The sequence below is a fragment of the Theropithecus gelada genome, chromosome 20 (assembly GCF_003255815.1).
Source record: "Theropithecus gelada isolate Dixy chromosome 20, Tgel_1.0, whole genome shotgun sequence".
Lineage (NCBI taxonomy): Eukaryota > Metazoa > Chordata > Mammalia > Primates > Cercopithecidae > Theropithecus > Theropithecus gelada.
The window spans coordinates 42,211,406-42,230,516 of record NC_037688.1 but is presented as its reverse complement, the minus strand read 5'-3'; the positions used below and the strand labels follow the sequence as shown (position 1 = coordinate 42,230,516).

The 19,111-nt window shown below is 48.8% G+C and overlaps 1 protein-coding gene across 1 annotated transcript in view; it reads left to right on the top strand.

Annotated features, from left to right (window-relative positions):
- Positions 1-19,111, top strand: part of COTL1 (coactosin like F-actin binding protein 1) — a 52,558-nt gene that overhangs the window by 20,790 nt on the left and 12,657 nt on the right. Inside the window, exon 3 of the mRNA XM_025369766.1 lies at positions 6,849-7,006. Within this exon, the coding sequence (XP_025225551.1) occupies positions 6,849-7,006 (158 nt within the window). The remainder of the gene's footprint in view (positions 1-6,848; positions 7,007-19,111) is intronic.

Here is a 19,111-nt window from a genome sequence, read left to right as displayed (position 1 = left end):
GGATTGTGTGGCTCATGATCACTTCACCTCTCCAAGCCTCGGTTTCTTCATCTGTGAAATGGGTCTGTGATCTGTGCTGCCCTCACAGAGAAGAAGAATCTGCGATGTGCAGATTCTTGGAGTGGGGCCTAAGCCCGCATAAGTGCTCGGTAGACTTGGGGCTCAGTTCCCTCCCAGACCTTCACTGTCTTCCATCTGTCCTCAAGAGAGACTCACAGGAGTGACTCCGTGACTGTGTGCCTCGGAATGCCCCACTCTGAAACCCAGAGCTGGATGCAGAAAGTTGTCCCCATTCTACAGCTGGAGCAGCTGAGGCTCAGAGCATGAAGCACCCTCATCTGATGTTCCATAGCTAGAAGGAAGCCAGCTGGGATGTAGCCCCTGCTGGGATGCAGCCCCGCCTGGGATGCGGCCCCAGCTGGGATGTGGCCTTGGCTGGGATGTGGCTCTGGCTGGGATGCGGCCCCGGCTGGCTGATCTCTGGAGTTTGTGCTCTTCTCAGTGCGCCAGGTTGCCTTAGCAAACAGTTGTGTGTAAGGGGTACGAGGTGCCAGGAGATGGTGAGAAATGGAGGGCAGACTGTACGCATCTTGTTAAGGACAGAGCAGTGGACAGTTGTGAGGACAGGGGCAGGTGTGCCAGTGTTCTGTGGTGGTAGCTGAGATCTCCCAGGGAGAGAGTGTCAGGGGAAAGGAGAAGATGAGGTGGAACCCTGGGGAGTGCCTGTGTGGAGACAGAGGGGGTGGAAGAGGCAGGGAGAAAGTAGAAGGCAGGATCAGCGCTATGAGAACCAAGATGGCGCCATGCGCTGGGTGCCATGCGAAGGGTGAAGTTCAAGGAGGGCAGAATTGACAATGGTGTGAAACGCCACCAGTGGGCATGGAGAAGATGCTGTTGGCTTTGGCAATTAGGAGGCCCCTGTGGACCCCTGAGGGCAGTTTCACTGGAGAGGTGTGGGGGCTCAAAAACCAGCAAGGAGTCCCATCCACCAAGCCCTTCAGATCTCGTTTCTTTTTCATGTAATCCTCGCAACCACTTTATGAGGTAAGTATTTGATCCATTTTGTGGATGAGGAAACTGAGGTTTAGAGCCATTCAGGACTCTGGTTTGGGTCACAAGGCTAGTACATGTGGGGGTAAGTTTTTAAAGGATTCTGAAATTTGAACTTGCCATCTGGACGTTGCAGAGAAGGTTAAGGGTATAGACTGTTCCACTGTGCCGAGGCCTCCAGCAGAAGCAGCTCATGGCATCTGTCTCTGGTGCCTGTGTTTGGGTGAAGTCCTGGGTCCCCTGTCCCCCACTGGGGTCGCCCAGTCTCCCTGTCTCCTCTGTCTAGACCTGGACTCTCAACCTCAGTCTGAAGCGATGGACCATTGGCCCTGTTGGGGACCAAGTGGCACAGTGGGGGTGATGGAGAGCCTGGGTACCAACCTTCTTCTGGTGCATACAACCTTCATCTTAATGCATACACACACAGACACACACATATATATAACACACATACACATACACAAATACTTGAATATATATACACAGATATATGTACACCTGTACTCACAAATATATGTATATACACACATATACAAACACACCTATACACATATATATACATATTATACACACAAATATATGTATATATACACAGACACAAATATACACACACACACATCACAGTAATATATACATGATGGCGTTTCTTTGTGCCCTTTAGTAGATATGCCGGTTTTCCTGTGTATAGGAGTGACAATAGCCCAAGGTAGACGAGGGAGCCTAGGGCTGTCCACTGCTGATGGGGGGCTGTGACTGCCACTGGGGTTGGTGGACCCGATTTGTTCAGAAGAAGGAAAGTAGCTGAACCAGGGATGAAGAACTAGCACTTCCCCTTCCACTGCCCAGTGTGAGGTCAAAAGGGGCTGAGAACCTCCTTCAGGGTGAGCGGAGTAGGGGAGAGGCCTCCAGTCTGCCGGGCAGCTGCAAAAACGGTGCGCAGACCAACAGGTTTTCCGTCTCAGGCTCAGCTGACCTGTCACTGTCGTGCCAGATCTCTAGCAGCAAACATTTGTAAGCACAACGTGACTCGGATTTTCAGAAACAGACCTGTCAGCAATCTTGTTGACCAAACCATTGTCAGATAAGCACCCAGCAGTCACCTAGCAAACCATGTCCCTCTTTACCCCACTCCCCCACGATCATTTAAATGACATCAGGCTGCGGTTCTGGAAGGGTCCCAGTGTCCTTGGGGTTGGGGCTGTGACTTACTTATTGTACATCTATCTTGTGCCAGGCCCTGGGCTGGTACTTGGGACACAGGGACAATGCTTGTGGTTCTTCAACAAGAACCTGTGAGCCTACAGGGGCAAGGGGTGTTGCCCAAGGTAGACCTGGGGAGGTCTGAAAGAGGGGAAGGGTGGATGTGGAGGGTTGGAGGTATGCAGAACACGGCCGGCGTGTGGAGGCACTTGGCAGCCAGCAGAGAGGGCAGACGCTGGAAAAGCCGTGACGCTCCACAGAGGAGCCGGCCAGAGCCGTGGGAGGGGGGCACATCGAGAAGAGAGAGGCTGGGAGAGCTGGCTCAGCCCGAAGGCTTGGCACTGGGCTGAACACGTGGTCGGGGTCCCCAGAAACTGCGTTGGCCCAAAGCAGGGCTAGTAACTTTCCTCCATGGAGGCTTGGGCCAGGGATGGGCAGTTTGGATCCAAGTCTGGGCTGACCACTGTGGAAATGGGAACCTGAGAGTGGTTACCATGGAAACAGACTCACTGCGTTCTTTTGCTTGTGAAATGCAGTCGGAGGCGAATGTGCAGCCCCTCCTCCCCCTCAGGTCAAGGCCGCCATTTAATTAAGCACTTTGGTGTTGATGCTCTGACAACACTACTCTAAACAGAGCCCTGGCTTCCCAGACACCGCGGGGACTGCTGAGAAATGCTCTTGAGTTGAAGGGCTGCTCCCTCACACTCCGAGTCTGCACCTGCCGCCTGTGGCTGTGCACTTTGCACCTTAGAAGGGAGGAACTGCCCTCTCTTGCCCCAGTCTCGTTTCCTGTGTGCAGTGGCCACCTGGCAGCCCCGCCCTGTGTCAGGAGCTTGAGGTTGGAGGTTCCACCCTGACTGCTAGGTGGGTTCTGTAGCTTTCACATTTAATCACCATGGTCACCTGATACGGGAGGCGTGAAATCAGCCCCTTTTGGAAGGATCCCAAATGTCTATCAACTGATGGACTGATAAGCAGAATGTGGTCTCTCCATACAATGGAGTACTGTCCAGCCACGAAAAAGAGTGAAGTGGTGACCTGCACACGCGGCAGCAGGGATGAACCTTGGAGATGTGGCACTGAGTGCAAGAAGCCAGACCCCAGAGGCCACAGAGCGTATGAGTCCATTTCAATGAAATGTCCAGCACAGGCCAATCCATGGAGACAGAAAGTGGACGCGTGGTTCCCAGGGCCTGTCCTCACTTCGCACATCCAGTTGGTCACCAGGCCCTGTTGATTCACTTGCACAGTGTCCCTGAGATCATCCTTCCTTCTATCCCTGCTGCCTTGTCACCTGCTGACCCCCAGATGGCCATGGCCTGGTGGGGCAGTTCCCTGGAGAAAGGGGGCTGAGCACACGCACCTAAGGTGTCCAGGCCCTTGGCTGTGGCCTCACTATGTTGTGACTCTGGCCACATCACATAGCCCCTGAGCCTCCAGCCCTTATCTATGAATGTTGGTGATGAAAGTGATCATGGTGTCTCTACCTCATCTACCTCCCAGCATTGTTACAAAGACCAAATGAGATGAAACAGAAGCACGTTTTGTAAACTGAAAAGTGCTGTGCCAGTGTGAGTGTTTCCTTTAAGAAACACGTGTGAGATGATCAGTTTCCTTTAAGAAGTAAGTGTAGTGGAGTCCCTGAACCTGGACCCCAGTGAGGATCACGTGTTCATGGTCTGCTGCGAGCTGTGTGTTCCTTAGCTCCCGGGGACAGATGGATGATCCATTAGACAGCGCGGCTTCTTGTCGAAGGCGAACTTGCTGGTTGCCCTTCCGGTTTTGAGATAATCACCAGGAAGTGAACTTGTCAGCTCCAGGCCCATGTCTCCTTTAGACAGGTGGTTTGTGGCCTTGGGTCTTGGTACTAACTTATGTACTTTGTGTGGGACTCTGCTGGGAGGTACTTAGATTCTAGGAAGAAATGCAGATTGATTTTTTTTTTTTTTTTTTTTTGAGACTGAGTCTGGCTCTGTCGCCCAGGCTGGAGTGCGGTGGCCGGATCTCAGCTCACCGCAAGCTCCGCCTCCCGGGTTCACGCCATTCTCCTGCCTCAGCCTCCCGAGTAGCTGGGACCACAGGCGCCCACCACTTCGCCCGGCTAGTTTTTTGTATTTTTTAGTAGAGACGGGGTTTCACCGTGTTAGCCAGGATGGTCTCGATCTCCTGACCTCGTGATCCGCCCGTCTCGGCCTCCCAAAGTGCTGGGATTACAGGCTTGAGCCACCGCGCCCGGCCGATTTTTTTTTTTTTTTTTTTAACTCAAAGTGTGATCCTTTGACCAGTAGCATCAGCATCACTGGGGAGCTTCTTAGAAGCGTAAACCCCAGGCCTGTTTAATCAGAAGCTCCATTTAGGAAGATTCCCCCAGTGATGCAAATCCACGCAATGTTTGAGAAGCAAACATATCACTCTACGATGTCACTGGGTGCCTGAGACACCCTCACACCAGCAACTAAATGCCCTGAGAGAGCATCAGTTCATGCAAGTGGCTAACACAAGGTGAATGCCTCCAAACCAGTGGCATCCCTATGTGCCAGCAACCACCAGTTAGGAATTGTAATGAGATCTTGGTGATATTGGCAATTAAAATATGAACTAGTTGTGAAGTAAGCTGAATAAGGATATGTGGTCCCCTCAAGAGGCACAGAACTTTGTTGGAAAACACAAAAGGGGTCCTGATTAAATGGGGACACCAACGGTTTAGAGCAGAGGTTCTCAACTGGGGGTGTTCTGCCCCCTTTGGGGGACATCTGCAATGTATGGAGGCATTTTTGTTTGTCATAACTGGTGGGTCCAGGTGAGGGGTGCTGCTCAGCACCCTGCAATTTACAGGATGGTCCCTACTAGAGAGAATGATCTGGCCCCAGATGCCAATTGAGCTGATGTTGAACAATTTTGGTTTATCCTAGTGGAGTACACATGCACTCACATGTCACACACACGCACATGCAATGCACACAACACACATGCACATGCACATTATTTATTTTATTTTATTTTATTTTATTTTATTTGAGACAGGGTCTCACTTGGCCACCCAGGCTGGAGTACAGTGGCGTGGTCTCTACTCAACTGCAGTCTCAACCTCCTGGGCTCAAGTGATCCTCCCACCTCAGCCTCCCTGGTAGCTGGGACTACAGGTGCCCGCCACCATGCCCAGCTAATTTTTTGGTTTTTTTTTTTTTTTTTTTTAGAGAGAGGGTTTCGCCATGTTGCCCAGGCTGGTCTCAAGCTCTTAGGCTAAAGAGGCTAAAGTGATCCTCCCACCTTGGCCTCCCAAAGTGCTGGGATTACAGGGGTGAGCCACCACATCCGGCCAATACACACATCACTTTAAAAATTCAAGGATATCAGGCCGGGCGCAGTGGCTCACACCTGTAATCCCAGCACTTTGGGAGGCCGAGGTGGGTGGATCACGAGGTCAGGAGATCGAGATCATCCTGGCTAACACAGTGAAATCCTGTCTCTACTAAAAATGCAAAAAATTAGCCGGGTGTGGTGGCAGGCCCCTGTAGTTCCAGCTACTCAGGAGGCTGAGGCGGGAGAATGGCGTGAACCCCAGAGGCAGAGCTTGCAGTGAGCCGAGATTGCGCCACCGCACTCCAGCCTGGGCGGCAGAGGGAGATTCTGTCTCAAAAAAAAAAAAAAAAAAATTTAAGACTGTCAGATGATATTTTGATAACAGAGCAGTGGAGGATGGGAGAACTCAGCATAGTGGATTGTGAAACAGATTTTAAAGTCATGATAATAAAAACAGTGTGGCATTGAAATAAAACTTAATGTGGATCAATGGAATAAAATAGCCCTCAAAGCCATTTTAATAAAAAGGGAAAAAATGACTACATAAGATAGAACAAGCATAACACAGCCAATGGAAAAGGGTTCAGAATTCATTGTTGACCTAATTGCCTAGTCATAAGTGAAATATCCCTGGAGCCATATCCCAGGCCAAATTTAGAGCCCCTTTCTTTATTTCCTCTTCATACCCACCCCCCTTGCCCCAGGGTGGTTCCTGTCTCTCTACAGTGTAGAGTCTGATTCCAAGTAGGACTGCAAAGATTGAGGCAAAAAGAGTTGATGAATTTCTGGTCTACAAAGAGGATGAATTTCTGGTCCCTATAAATAAGATCCACAGTTTGAGCCTTTTTAAATATTCATTTAAAAATTTTTTTTGACTGGGCCCTGGCACTGCTGGCGGTGCCCGCATCTGTGCAATGGGCCCACCCAGAATTTGAGCCTTGATTGTAGGAAGGCTGTAGGCGTTGCAACCAGAGAGGCCTGGGTTTAAATCCCAGCATGACCTCTTGAATTCCCTCACAACCTTTAAAGTGTCATGTGACTTCTCTGAACCTCCATTTCCCATCTGTGAAATGGGCATGAAGCCTGCAGCACTGTTGTCAGGATTCAGGAGAGAGTGCCAAGGGCAGGGGATGAGTGCTTCCCTCCTGCCCTCTGCACATGGCACTCCCAGGGAATGGCACCGGGCTCCTGCTGTGCTGCTCTAGGCGCACTCACGGCTCATGGCCTCTCCTCGGGGACATGACGTGGGGGTGTTTTAATGGAGCACCATGTTCTCTTTTCGCTCTCGGCCACAGATGACGTCCGGTTGTTTGCCTTCGTGCGCTTCACCACCGGGGATGCCATGAGCAAGAGGTCCAAGTTCGCCCTCATCACATGGATCGGCGAGAACGTCAGCGGGCTGCAGCGCGCCAAAACCGGGACGGACAAGACCCTGGTGAAGGAGGTCGTACAGGTACTGAGTTCCTCCAGGGTCTGGAGGTCACAGCTCACCAAGGGTTACCATCCTGCAAGGAGAGAGGGCTGGGTTGGACTCCTGGGTCTGTAGCTTAGCTGTGACTTGGGACAAGCCATGCTGTGTCTCTGCACCTGTAAAGCCATTGGTGAAATGTCACCAGAATTGTTTCAGGATGCGGGCTAGGAGGAGGTAACTGTGTTTGTGGTTCCACCTATCCCGTAACAGAAGCATGGCGGCTGGGTGCCTGCCTCCGTGGGTAGCGCAGGTTGCTTGCTTCTAGAGAAGGGGACCGGTCGGGGGACCAGAATAGCGGCCACTACCCTGTGGCATCCTGGCTGGCTGTCGGCAGTGGTCACAAGGATCCCGTGGGAGAATCCATGTGTGCCCTCTCTGAACAGTGCTTACTGTAAGTCTTTTCCATTCTGGCCATTAAAGAAAATGGACATTTTCAATGTCAGAAACTTCCAACGTTGTTCACTTGGGATACGGGTAACGGTCATGTTGAGAAAAGAACATCTGAACTCCACAAAGGTAATCCTGGGGTAGGGTAGAGGAGGGAGAGAGGCCTTTCCCTACTAAAGGGATCTCCATTTTGCAAAAGGATTTTTCACAACCCATGAACTAGGGAATCTCTCCCTCTTACCACCCCTTTAAACTGTTGTTCAGGTGAGCAGAAATAGTGTGTTACACGTCCCTTCAGCAGCTTGTCTGTTACAGAGGGCGGGGGGTACCGCTGCCCGTCCTCCACCATGCACATTGTTTTAAAGATTCAAAGCAGTGTAATTGGTCCATGATAAAACAAACGTTTAAAAAGAATAGACTCAACTGGGTGCGGTGGCTCACACCTGTAAATCACAGCACTTTGGAAGGCTGAGGCGGGAGGATTTATTGGCTAAGCAATCTGAGACCAACCTGGGCAACATAGTGAGACCCCATCTCTACAAAACATAAGAAAATAAAATGAGCCAGGCATGGTGGCACATGCTCATATCCCAGCTTCTTGGGAGGCTGAGGCGGGAGGTTCGCTGGAACCCAGGAGGTCAAGGCTGCAGTGAGCCACGATCGCACCACTACACTCCAGCCTGGGCAACAGAGCGAGATCCTGTCTCAAAATAAATAAATAAAAATAAAAATAATAGTCTAATGATGGAAGTGGATGATAGCTAAAGACACAGGGTTTCTTTTTGAGGTGATGAAAATGCTCTAAAATTGACTATCATGGTGGTCGCACATATCTGTGAATATACCAAAAATCACCAATTGTCAAAAACAAAAACAGGCTGGGCACAGTGGCTCACAGCTGCCATCTCAGCACTTTGGGAGGCTGAGGTGGGAGGATTGCCTGTGTCCAAGAGTTCAAGACCAGCCTGGGCAACATAGTATTAATATTACTCCATCTCTACAAAAGAATAAAAAATTAGCCAGGTATGGTGGTGCATACTGGTAGTCCCAGCTACTTGGGAGGCTGAGGTGGGAGGATCACTTGAGCCTAGGAGGTCGAGGCTGCAATGAGCCGAGATCTTGCCGATGCACTCAGCCTGAGTGTGGTGAAACTGAGACCCTGTTGTAAAAAGAAAAACAACAACAAAATAGGCTATCTGCAATGCACTATCTTGAATTGGACCTTAGAACAGAAAAGCTGTGGAAATATGAATCAAGTCAGGAGTTTAATTAATTATAATGTACCAATGTTGACTTTTTCACTGTGACAGATGTACCGTCGTAATGTAAGATGTTAACAATGGGGAAATATGTATGTGTGTGTGTTAAGGAAGATAATATGGAAACTCGGTACTACCTCTTGCAACTTTTCTGTAAATCCAAAGCTCTTCTAAATAAAAATTTTTTTTAAGAGAGACGGGTCTCACTATATTGCCAGGCTGGCCTCAAACTCCTGGGCTCAAGAGTTCCTACACCTCGGCCTCCAAAAGTGCTTGGATTATAGGCCACCATGCCCAGCCCAAAATAAAACTTTTATTTAAAAAATAACAATATGGCCAGGTGGCATGGCTCATGCCTGTAATCTCAGCACTTTGGGAGGCCAAGGCGGGTGGATCACCTAAGGTCAGGAGTTCGAGACCATCCTGGCCAACATGGCAAAACCCTGTCTCTACTAAAAATACAGAAATTAGCCGGGCGTGGTGGTGGGTACCTGTAATCCCATCTACACAGGAGGCTAAGGCAGGAGAATCTCTTGAAACCAGGAGGCAGAAGTTGCAGTGAGCCGAGATCTAGCCACTGCACTTCAGCCTGGGGGACAGAGCAAGTCTCCAAAAATAAATAAATAAAAATAAAAAATAATGATAGGACATAATAGAGTCATGTGGTCCCCCTGTCAGCTCCTGCTTTTGGACGTCCCTCCTGGCCACTCTCTGGACGGGCTCACCTCCTGCCTTTCGGCTTTGCTGTGGTCCCAGCCTACAGGTCACACTCTCGTCTGCAGCTATTTTTTTTTAAGGCTAATGTAATTTCATAAGTGATATGGCTGCACCGCCTCTGTAATTTATGGTTTTCTGGTAGCAGAGTGTCCTGGTTCACAAGCGTACTGTCATGTACTAAATGTTCCCCTGTTCTTGGTCTCTTAAGTTGCTTCCAATTTTTATTTTTATAAACAATGTTCCAACCAACATTTTAATACATGTGGCTCCTTTCTTCTGTTGAATTATTCTTTTAGAATACAATCTCGGCAGGTGGGCTTCTGGAGTTAAGAGGCGAGATCATCATTTTTAAAAGGTATGGGCGTCAGATTGGCTTTGAGCAATGCTAGCACTGTGCCTGGGACCGAGGAAATGCTGACAAAGGCCATTTGTTTCACATGCTAGTCAGCGTTCCTGGTTGACACTGCTGTCTGCACCCTGTCTGGCCCTGGAGCCCTTGTTTTGGAAAACCACTTATTCAACCCTACAGGCTGTTTTTCTCCAGGCCAGTTGGGTTTTAATGGTTAACCAGCTTCCAGGGGTCTTCCGAGGGGCAGCAAGATGGAAAATGAAAAAGAAGACCTGTTCTGTGGCCAAAGGTCTCCTGCTGAATTCTGCCCGCCGTGCTTGGCCCGCTCTTGGACGTGGCCAGGAGGAAAGGGAGCAGAGGGAGGGGGCGTTCTCCAGGATGTGTGCACAGGGCACGACATTGCAGATCTTTGCGATTCCCTTTTGTCTTCCCATTTAAAAAATTGTGGTAAAATACAGGCCAGGTGTGGTGGCTCATGCCTGTAATCCCAGCACCTTGGGAGACCAAGACGGGTGGATCGCCTGAGGTCAGGAGTTCGAGACCAGCCTGGCCAACATGCCAACACAATGAAACCCCATCTGTACTAAAAATACCAAAAAATTAGCCAGGCGTGGTGGCGTGTGGCCTGTAGTCCCAGCTACCTGGGAGGCTGAGGCAGGAGAATTGCTCGAACCCGGGAGATCACGTCAGGAGATTGAGCCGAGATCACAGCAAGACTCTAAAATAAATAAACAAATAATAATAAATTGTAAAGTACAATAACATAAAGTTTACCATGTTAGCCATTTTAAATTACAATTCAGCAGCATTAAACAGTCACAATGTTGTCTAGTTCCACACCGCTGTCTAGTTCCAGAACTTTCTCATCACCCCCAAAGGAAACCTCATATCCACTAAGACAGTCTGCAGAGTTTCTTTCCGCTCTGGAACTCTTTTCAGTTTGGGTAGATGCGCCGGTGACTGAGGGGGATTGGAGGAAATTAATTCCCTGGTGGGAACCTTTAGGCGGGAGTAGTGGCGATAATTTATATGTTTGCAAGCTCAAGTAAGTTGAAGCACAAAGAGGAATTGCTTGGCTCTTGGTAGTGGGAAGTGCAGGGGTTTTGGCTTTAGGTGTGGCTAGATTGAGGGCTCATGCAGTATTTTCATCTCATCTCTCAGTTCTGTTTTTCTCTGCGGTTGGCGTCAGGCAGCCTCTGCACAGCCAAAGAAATGGTCCATGCTCTGGTGGTCCCTCTGGGTCAGGATCCCAGAAGAGAGAGGTCTCTTTCCTCAGTGTCAATCAGTCTCTTCAGAGGACCCTGATTGGCCCAGCTTGGGTCACATGCACACCTCTTTGGGCAGGGAGGCGGGGTTTCGTGATGGGCAGCTCCAACGTGATCCCAGTTGTTAAAGAAAGGCATGCTGGTGAATGAAGAAGCGCAGATGTGCGCTGCAGTGGGGGAGCTGGAATACTGTCCTGAACTACAGGTGCAGGCTCATATTTTGACCATTATCATTTGCATTTTCCACCTCTCCACTTAAAAATGTCAATTATCTGAAGCTGCTACAAGACCTTATGTTTATGCTGCAGTTGCAAATATAGCCATTTAGGGTCCATTCTGCTGGTATCATGCTATCTTTCCACAGCCGCTAAAGCCATGCAGAGACTGGCATGCCCATCAGCTTCCCCTCTGCTTCATGGGGGTTCAGAGCAGACGTTCTCTAAGGAACCTTCCAGATGGGCCCATTCTGGATGCCATGTCTTGGGGACCAGGTCACTTCCCCGGCTGCCTTTTTGCCATCATTTCTATGTGAAGAAGAAGTAGATTGGCTTTTAAAGATTACTGTATTAATAAACTCTTGACTTTGATTGTAATAAAGTAATGCACATACATTCCTGTGCTTTGTGTGAAACGTGGAGGGTGTAAATTAATTGCATGGTCATTGATGTGGAGGAACTGGAATCCGGGGGGCGTTTTTTTGGGTTTTTTTTTTTTTTGGAAACAGAATCTCAGTCACCCAGTCTGGAGTGCAGTGGCACAATCTCAGCTCACTGCAGCCTCTGCCTCCCATGCTTAAGCAATTCTCATGCTTCAGCCTCTCGAGAAGCTGGGGATTACAGGTGTGTGCCACCACGCCCAGCTAATTTAGAGGAGGGATCTGCATGTCACTAACCACCTACCTGACCATGGGCAAGTCTCTCCCCCCCTGGGCCTCAGTGTCCTCATTTGTAAAATGAAGAATTGGATGAGTTGACTTGCTGTGTCATATTCTATTTTAGGGTATTCTGGAAATTTTTCTCTTCTTTTGCTTTAATGGAGTAATTTGTTTATGAAGGCATTTTACCTTTAAATGAACCTTATTTTACTTTGCCAAGGGGGAAGGTGTAGTACAGTGGACTTTGGAGCCAGATGGCGTGGGTTCAAATTTCAGTTCCATCACTTACTGTGTGACCTTGGGCACATGGCTTACCCTCTCTGGACTCAGTCACCTGAAGTGTAAAATAAGGGTAATATAGTGCCTGCCTTGTAGGGTCGTGGTGGGGATTAAATGAGCAAATATAGGGAAAGTGCTTAGAACAATGTCTTAATTTCTGGGACCCGGAAGTAATAGCTGTTATTTCCAGTTTTCCGTTTAGACAACCCCGTGATGCACAGTTTGGGCAGGAAATGTTTCTACACTGTAGATTATTTCCTTCGGAGATGCTAGATACAGATGCTGAGCTCCAGGGCATGAATCTTGTTGTTCGCCAATATTGCCAGTTGTCTTACAAATGGCTTGGGCCAAAGTCACAGCCATCAGCCACACAGGAAGGGTCTGGCCTCACCCACACTTGACAGCGCTAACCTCAAAAAGTTCATACTTCACCTGTGGCCAGCACACAGGTGCATCAGCATATGGGGAAACTGAGGCCCACAGCAGTGATAGGACCTGCTCTAAACCCACAGCTAATGAGTGACAGAGCTGGGGCTAGAGCCTGGGAGAATTAGGAGTGAAGTTCGACTCTGATCCTCTTTAGTCTGTATTCAGAGCCTGAGAAACTGAGAGGCGTCTGTGGCTGAGGGAAAACAAGACAAAACAAGACAAATGCCAGCAAGGCCACGGGGCAGCAGGGGCTGCCAGGCAAGCTGGGTGGGGCGATTGCGACGCCCAGACTCGAGTCCGGGGAATGCGCTGAACGCACAGCACGCACGGCTGGCTGGCCACAGCTGTTGTCTGCCACACAGAAGTACCCGGCTGGTGCCCAGGACAGAACCTCGGTCCCATTGTTCTCGTGTCTCTGCAGGATTGTGGGGACAATGCAGTGACCACTGGTAGTGACCTGCGATGTGCCAGGGCCAGGCTCTCTTGATTTAGAGCCATGCTTGGTCAATGCTGCATCATGCTTGTCTTGCAGAATGGGCTCATTCACTTGATCCTTTTATTTATTCTTTAACATAATATGAACATTCACAGAGCCAGGAATCCAGAGGGCGTGCAGCTCAACTTTCAGGGTCAGGAACAGAGGACATCAGAGGGTGCTGCCTCGAAGCAGAAGTGGAAGTGGGAAGGACGACGTGCCAGGGATGGTGTGAACTAGCCAATTGGAGTCTGTTCTGATGGCTTTGCAGCCCCAGGAGTAACCAGGCTTAGTGGCTCACACCTGTAATCCCAACACTTTGGGAGACCAAGGCAGGAGGATTGCTTGAGCCCAGGAGTTGGAGACCAGTCTGGTCAACATAGTGGGACCTTGTCTCTACTAAAAATAAAAAAAAAACTAGCTGGCACGTGGTGTTGCATGCCTGTAGTCCCAGCTACTCAGGAGTCTGAGGAGGGAGGATCACTTGAGCCCAGGAGTTGGAGGCTGCAGTGAGCTGTGTTTGTGCCATTGTACTCCAGCCTGGGTGATAGAGGAAAGCCCTGTCTCAAAAATAAGTAAATAAATTAATAAAAATAAACCCTAGGGGCAGGATCGGCTTAATTTCTGGGACTAGATTTACCCACCCCTCCCCTCTGAGGGCCTCTTTTGGGTACCAATGTGGCAATAATATGAATAACAGTAGTTTTATTGTGGCCCTACTATGTGCCTGACACTCTTTGAAGGACTTTCCGTGTATTAAGTCATTTTTCCTTCACGAGGCCAGGTCTGCCACTTTCCCTGTTTTATAGATGAGGAGCTTGGGATCCGAGGAAACTGAGTAACTTGTTCAAGGTCCGGGTGCTTGGACATGGCAAAGCTATGCCTGGAATCCAGGCTGTGGGCTCAGCGCCCCGACACGGCCACTTCACCACACTGCACATTTCCCAAACCATCTGGCACCAGGGAAGAGGTTCTAAGGCCGTAAGCAGGGCTGGACACTCCTTTTGTAGACTCGTGTTGCCCATGCAATTAGTTTTCAAATTTTCTGATTCTCAGTTTTCCTTGATGGTGGAACCTTTAAACTGGAAAGTGAACTTTGTTGCTCTGTGCCTGCTTTAAAAAAACGCGGCTGTGTAAAATGGAGAAAGTTATGGCATGTAGGGGAGTGAGGCTCAAGTTGATATTCTGACTCCATCAGCTCATAGGCGTAGGACTTTGGGCAGGTATTTATCACTGGAATTTCTGTGTTTTCACTTAGGAAAAGGAGAATGTAAAATGTCACAGAGTGGTTGGAAGGATTAAAGAAAAGCAGTGGGTATGAAAAGGGCTTCTCCATTTTGATGCCCGGTGAACTGTTCATCTATCAAAACCCTGATTTCTTACCCCGTTCTCCTACCAGCCTCAATCAGAATTAATTGTGCCTGCATCTGTATCTTCTATGGTCTAGATAGTATTATAATTAAGGAATTATAATTAAGTAACTAACAAGGAGATAATCTCCTAGAAGGCAGAAGTCATGGCTGCTTTGTGAATCGTACTGCTAGTGCTGGAAGGTTACTGTGTGTTTGCACATAACAAAGGGTAAGAAATGAAGAAATGAGGCCGGGCGCCATGGCTTATGCCTGTAATCCCAGTACTTTTTGAGGCTGGAGCAGGTGGATTGCTTGAGCTCAGGAGCTTGAAACCGGCCTGGGCAACATAGTGAGACTGCATCTCTATTTTTAAATAATTTTTAAAAATTAAGAAATGGGCTGGGCACAGTGGCTCATGCCTGTAATCCCAGCACTTCGGGAAGCTGAGGTAGGTAGATCACTTGAGGTGAGGAGTTCGTGACTAACCTGGCCAACACAGTAAAACCCTGTCTCTACTAAAAATACAAAAATTAGGTGGGCATGGTGGCATGTGCCTGTAATCCCAACTACCAGCTACTCGGGAGGCTGAGGCATGAGAATCGCTTGAACCTAGGAGGCAGAGGTTGCAATGAGCCGAGATTGCACCACTGCACTCCAGCCTGGGCAACAGAGCAAAACCCCGTCTCAAAAAAATAAAAAGAAATGAATCTGCTTATGTAGGCTCTTTGGGTATTACCAGGACAGAAACTTATAAATGCTCAGTAACTGTTCTCTGCATTAAATTAAATTGTGGAAGCTAATTACACTCAGGGGACTTGGGGCTAGGTTGAAATTTTCAAATCTCTGCTTCTGTTTCAATAGAAAGCAGGAGGCTGAGCGCAGTGGTTCACGCCTGTAATCCCAGTACTTTGGAAGGCCAAGGAGGGCAGATCACCTGAGGTCAGGAGATCGAGACCAGCCAGGCCAACGTGGTGAAACCTCGTCTCTATTAAAAATACAAAAATTAGGCTGGGCATAGTGGCACACACCTGTAATCCCAGCTACTCAGGAGGCTGAGGCAGGAGAATCGCTTGAACCCAGAAGGAAGAGGTTGGAGTGAGCCGAGATTGTGCCACCAGCATTGCAGTCTGGGAGATAGAGCGAGACTCCATCTCAACAACAACAACAAAAATGAGAGAAAGCAGGAGTGAGAGCTGACCGGGGCAGCCGGGAGAACCTACACCCCTCCATGGGATGAGATTTATGAGGCTGCTGCTCCCCTCTGCAAAGCGTGAGTTACCACTTAGACTGTGTGGACCATCCATAGGCCGCCCGTTGCCTTCAAAGGGTTTCCGCTGTGTATTTCCATGTGGAGTGTTTACGCGTGGACTCTGTATTTGCATAACCAGAAGGGCCTTTTTGGCCTGACGCATTTCACCTGGGCCTGGGCTCAGGCTGGGGGAGCTTCTTGTTGCTCATGTCATACATATATATATATATAAATAAATAAATACATGTATATATAAATATATAAATATATATTTATATAAACATATATAATATATAAATATTTATATATACATATATAAATATGTATAATATATGTAATATATATTACATATATTTTATATATATATATATTTATTTTTAGATGGAATCTCACTCTGTTGCCCAGGCTGGAGTGCACTGGTGACATCTTGGCTCACTGCAGCCTCCGCCTCCCGGGTTCAAGCGATTCTCCTGCCACAGCCTCTCAAGTAGCTGGGATTACTGGCACCTGCCACCACGCCCAGCCTAATTTTTGTATTTTTAGTAGAGATGGGGTTTCACCACATTGGCCAGGCTGGTCTCAAACTGACCTCAGGTGATCTGCCCGCCTCAGCCTCTCAAAGTGCTGGCATTATAGGCATGAGCCACTGCGCCCGGCCTCATGTCATATATGTTTAAAACACGAATTGCACAATTGAAAACTCAGAAGCTCCCGTGCAGCCTGAGAATGGTGGGATCAGGTACTGCATAGGGAGGGCCAGGCTTATTCATCCATGAGCCGGGGGCTATACTGACCCCAATGTAGAGATGAGGAAACTGAGGCTTAGAGAGGACTAGTTCTTGAGCCAAGGTGAGTGTTCAGGCAGAAGTCAGATGGTGGGGGACCGGAGGCCACTTTCAATGTGGGACTTTTATAACAGGAGAGCAGTGAGGAGCCCTGGGAAGATCTGAAACGGAAGAGCGATGGGTCTGCTTTGTGGATCTTTTACTTAAGAGGTTAAAAGCCCTTAGGGGAGCTGAAATGGGAGGATTGCTTGAGCCCAGGAGTTCCAGACCAGCCTGGGCAATATAACGAGACCCTGCCTCTACAAAAAAATATAAAAATATTAGCCAAGCGTGGTGGCATGTACCTATAGTCCAAGCTACTCAGGAGGCTGAGCCCAGGAGGTCAAGGATGCAGTGAGCTATGATCACACCACTGTGAGGATGCAGTGGCACTCCAGTGTGGATGACAGAGCAAGACCCTGTCTCAAAAAAAAAGTCTTAGAGAAAAAAAAAATCTCTTAGGAGAAAGAAGGAGATCCCTGCATCCTAGGTTTGGGTCTGGGATGTATGTGAAGCCACCTTAATAAGCAAAGAATTCTGCCCAGCAGGCTGTGACCTGGCTGCCCTCCACCAAACTCCAGACCAGTGCCAGCCTGCCCTAGCCTGGTACCTGCCCCAGGCACCTGCCAGCAGCTGGCTTCCGGACGCTCTGGTGCGGTGATTCCCCACACAGTCGCTAGCACGGTATGCAGTCGCTGTGCCGTGAGGATGCAGCATTCGAACATGTACAGGTCTTAACCTGAAGAAATGAATCTGGAGAGGTCTTTGTGTGTGAAGGGCATGTTTCCCAGCCTTCCTGAAAGGCCGAAGGCTCACTGCACTGTCAATCTTGCCCTTGTGTACAAGTGTCTTTCCTCCCTGCCTTTTCTTCCCCTTCCCTGCACGCTTTTGTCCACCTCTTGGCATTCTTTGTTCCCGGACATCTTGCCTCATGAGATTCCCTTACGAAACAAGCACACATGCTTAGTCTTCACCCATGGTGGTTTCATTCTAAGTTGCTGTAGTTTGCCCAAAGGGTTCCGACAAAATGCAGGAGCTAAGTGATCAGCCACTACCCCCGACCTCACACAGAGGGGTCTGCCCCTTCCCATGGAGCCCTTGCCACAGCCTTTAGCAGAGCAGAGATACAGCCTGTGTCCTTTCTCTTGACATTTCATAAATGCTTTTTGTTTTTATAATTTTTCTCTTGAGATGGCATTTTGCTCTTGTCACCCAGGCTGGAGTGCAGTGGCACAATCTCAGCTCATGGCAACCTCTGCCTCCTGGTTCAAGTGATTCTCCTGCCTCAGCCTCCCAAGTAGCTGGGATTACAGGGGTATGCCAATGCACCCAGCTAATTTTGTATTTTTAATAGAGATGCCATGTTGGCCAGACTGGTCGTGAACTCCTGACCTCAGGTGATCTGCCTACCTGCGCCTCCCAAAGGGCTGGGATTACAGGCATAAGCCACCGTGCCCAGCCTGTTTTTATTACTGTAATGGCCAAATATTATTTTGTAAGTGGATGTAGTACAACATATGTAAGTCTGTGATACCCATTTTGTGTGTGTGTACACCTGTGTATGGTGTGTGTGTGCTGCATGCCTGGGTGTGGGAGTGGATGTGTGTGTGCCTGTGTGTATATATGTGTATGTGTGTGCACTCCTGTGTATGAGTGTGGATGTGTGTGCACATATGTGTACATGCGTGTATGCATGCTTGGATGTGCATGTGTGTGCATACCTGTGTGTGCACTGCATGCATCTGTGTGTATGCACACATGTGTCTATGTGTGTGCATGCATGTGTATATGTGTATATGCATGCCTGAATGTGCATGTGTGTGTGCATACCTGTGTTTCTATGCACCTGTGTGTGTATACGTTTGTGTGGACACATTCCTGCGTGTCTGTATGTCTGTGTGTGCATGCCTGTATGTGCATGTGCATGTATGTGTGTGGGAGGGTGTGTGCATGCCTGTGTGTGTGTGCACCTGTGTGGGTACATGCCTGTGTGTGTGTGCACTTGTGTGGGTGCATGCCTGTGTGTGTGCATGCCTGCATATGTGTGTGTGGGGGGTGTGCATATCTGTGTGTGTGTGTGTGCATGCCTGTGTGTGTGTGTTGGTGTGTGCATATCTGTGTTTGTGTGTGTGTGCATGCCTGCGTGTGTGTATGGGGGTGTGTGTGTGCATATCTGTGTTTGTGTGCATGCCTGCGTGTGTGGGGGTGTGTGTGTCTATCTGTGTTTGTGTGTGTGCATGCCTGCATGTGTGTGCATATCTGTGTTTGTGTGTGTGCATGCCTGCGTGTGTGTGTGTGTGCATATCTGTGTGTGCATGCATGCCTGTGTGTGTTCCTCCACCTGGTGAGTTCCCTGGCGTGGAGTGAATCCTGTGATCTGCTGGCTACTTCACTTCCCTTGTCTTCAATTTTCTCATCTGAAAAATGTGTACGATAATATCTCACTCATGGAATTGTGAAAATTCAGTAAGATACCATGTATAGGTGCCTGGCGTATATGAAGTGTTACATAGATACTATTTACTTACTTTTCCAACTTTTGCTGAAAAAATGGAAACAGCCTGGTATTTACCGGCAATGAACATCTTTGAGTATGTATGTTATCATTAAAAAAAAAAATTCTGTTAC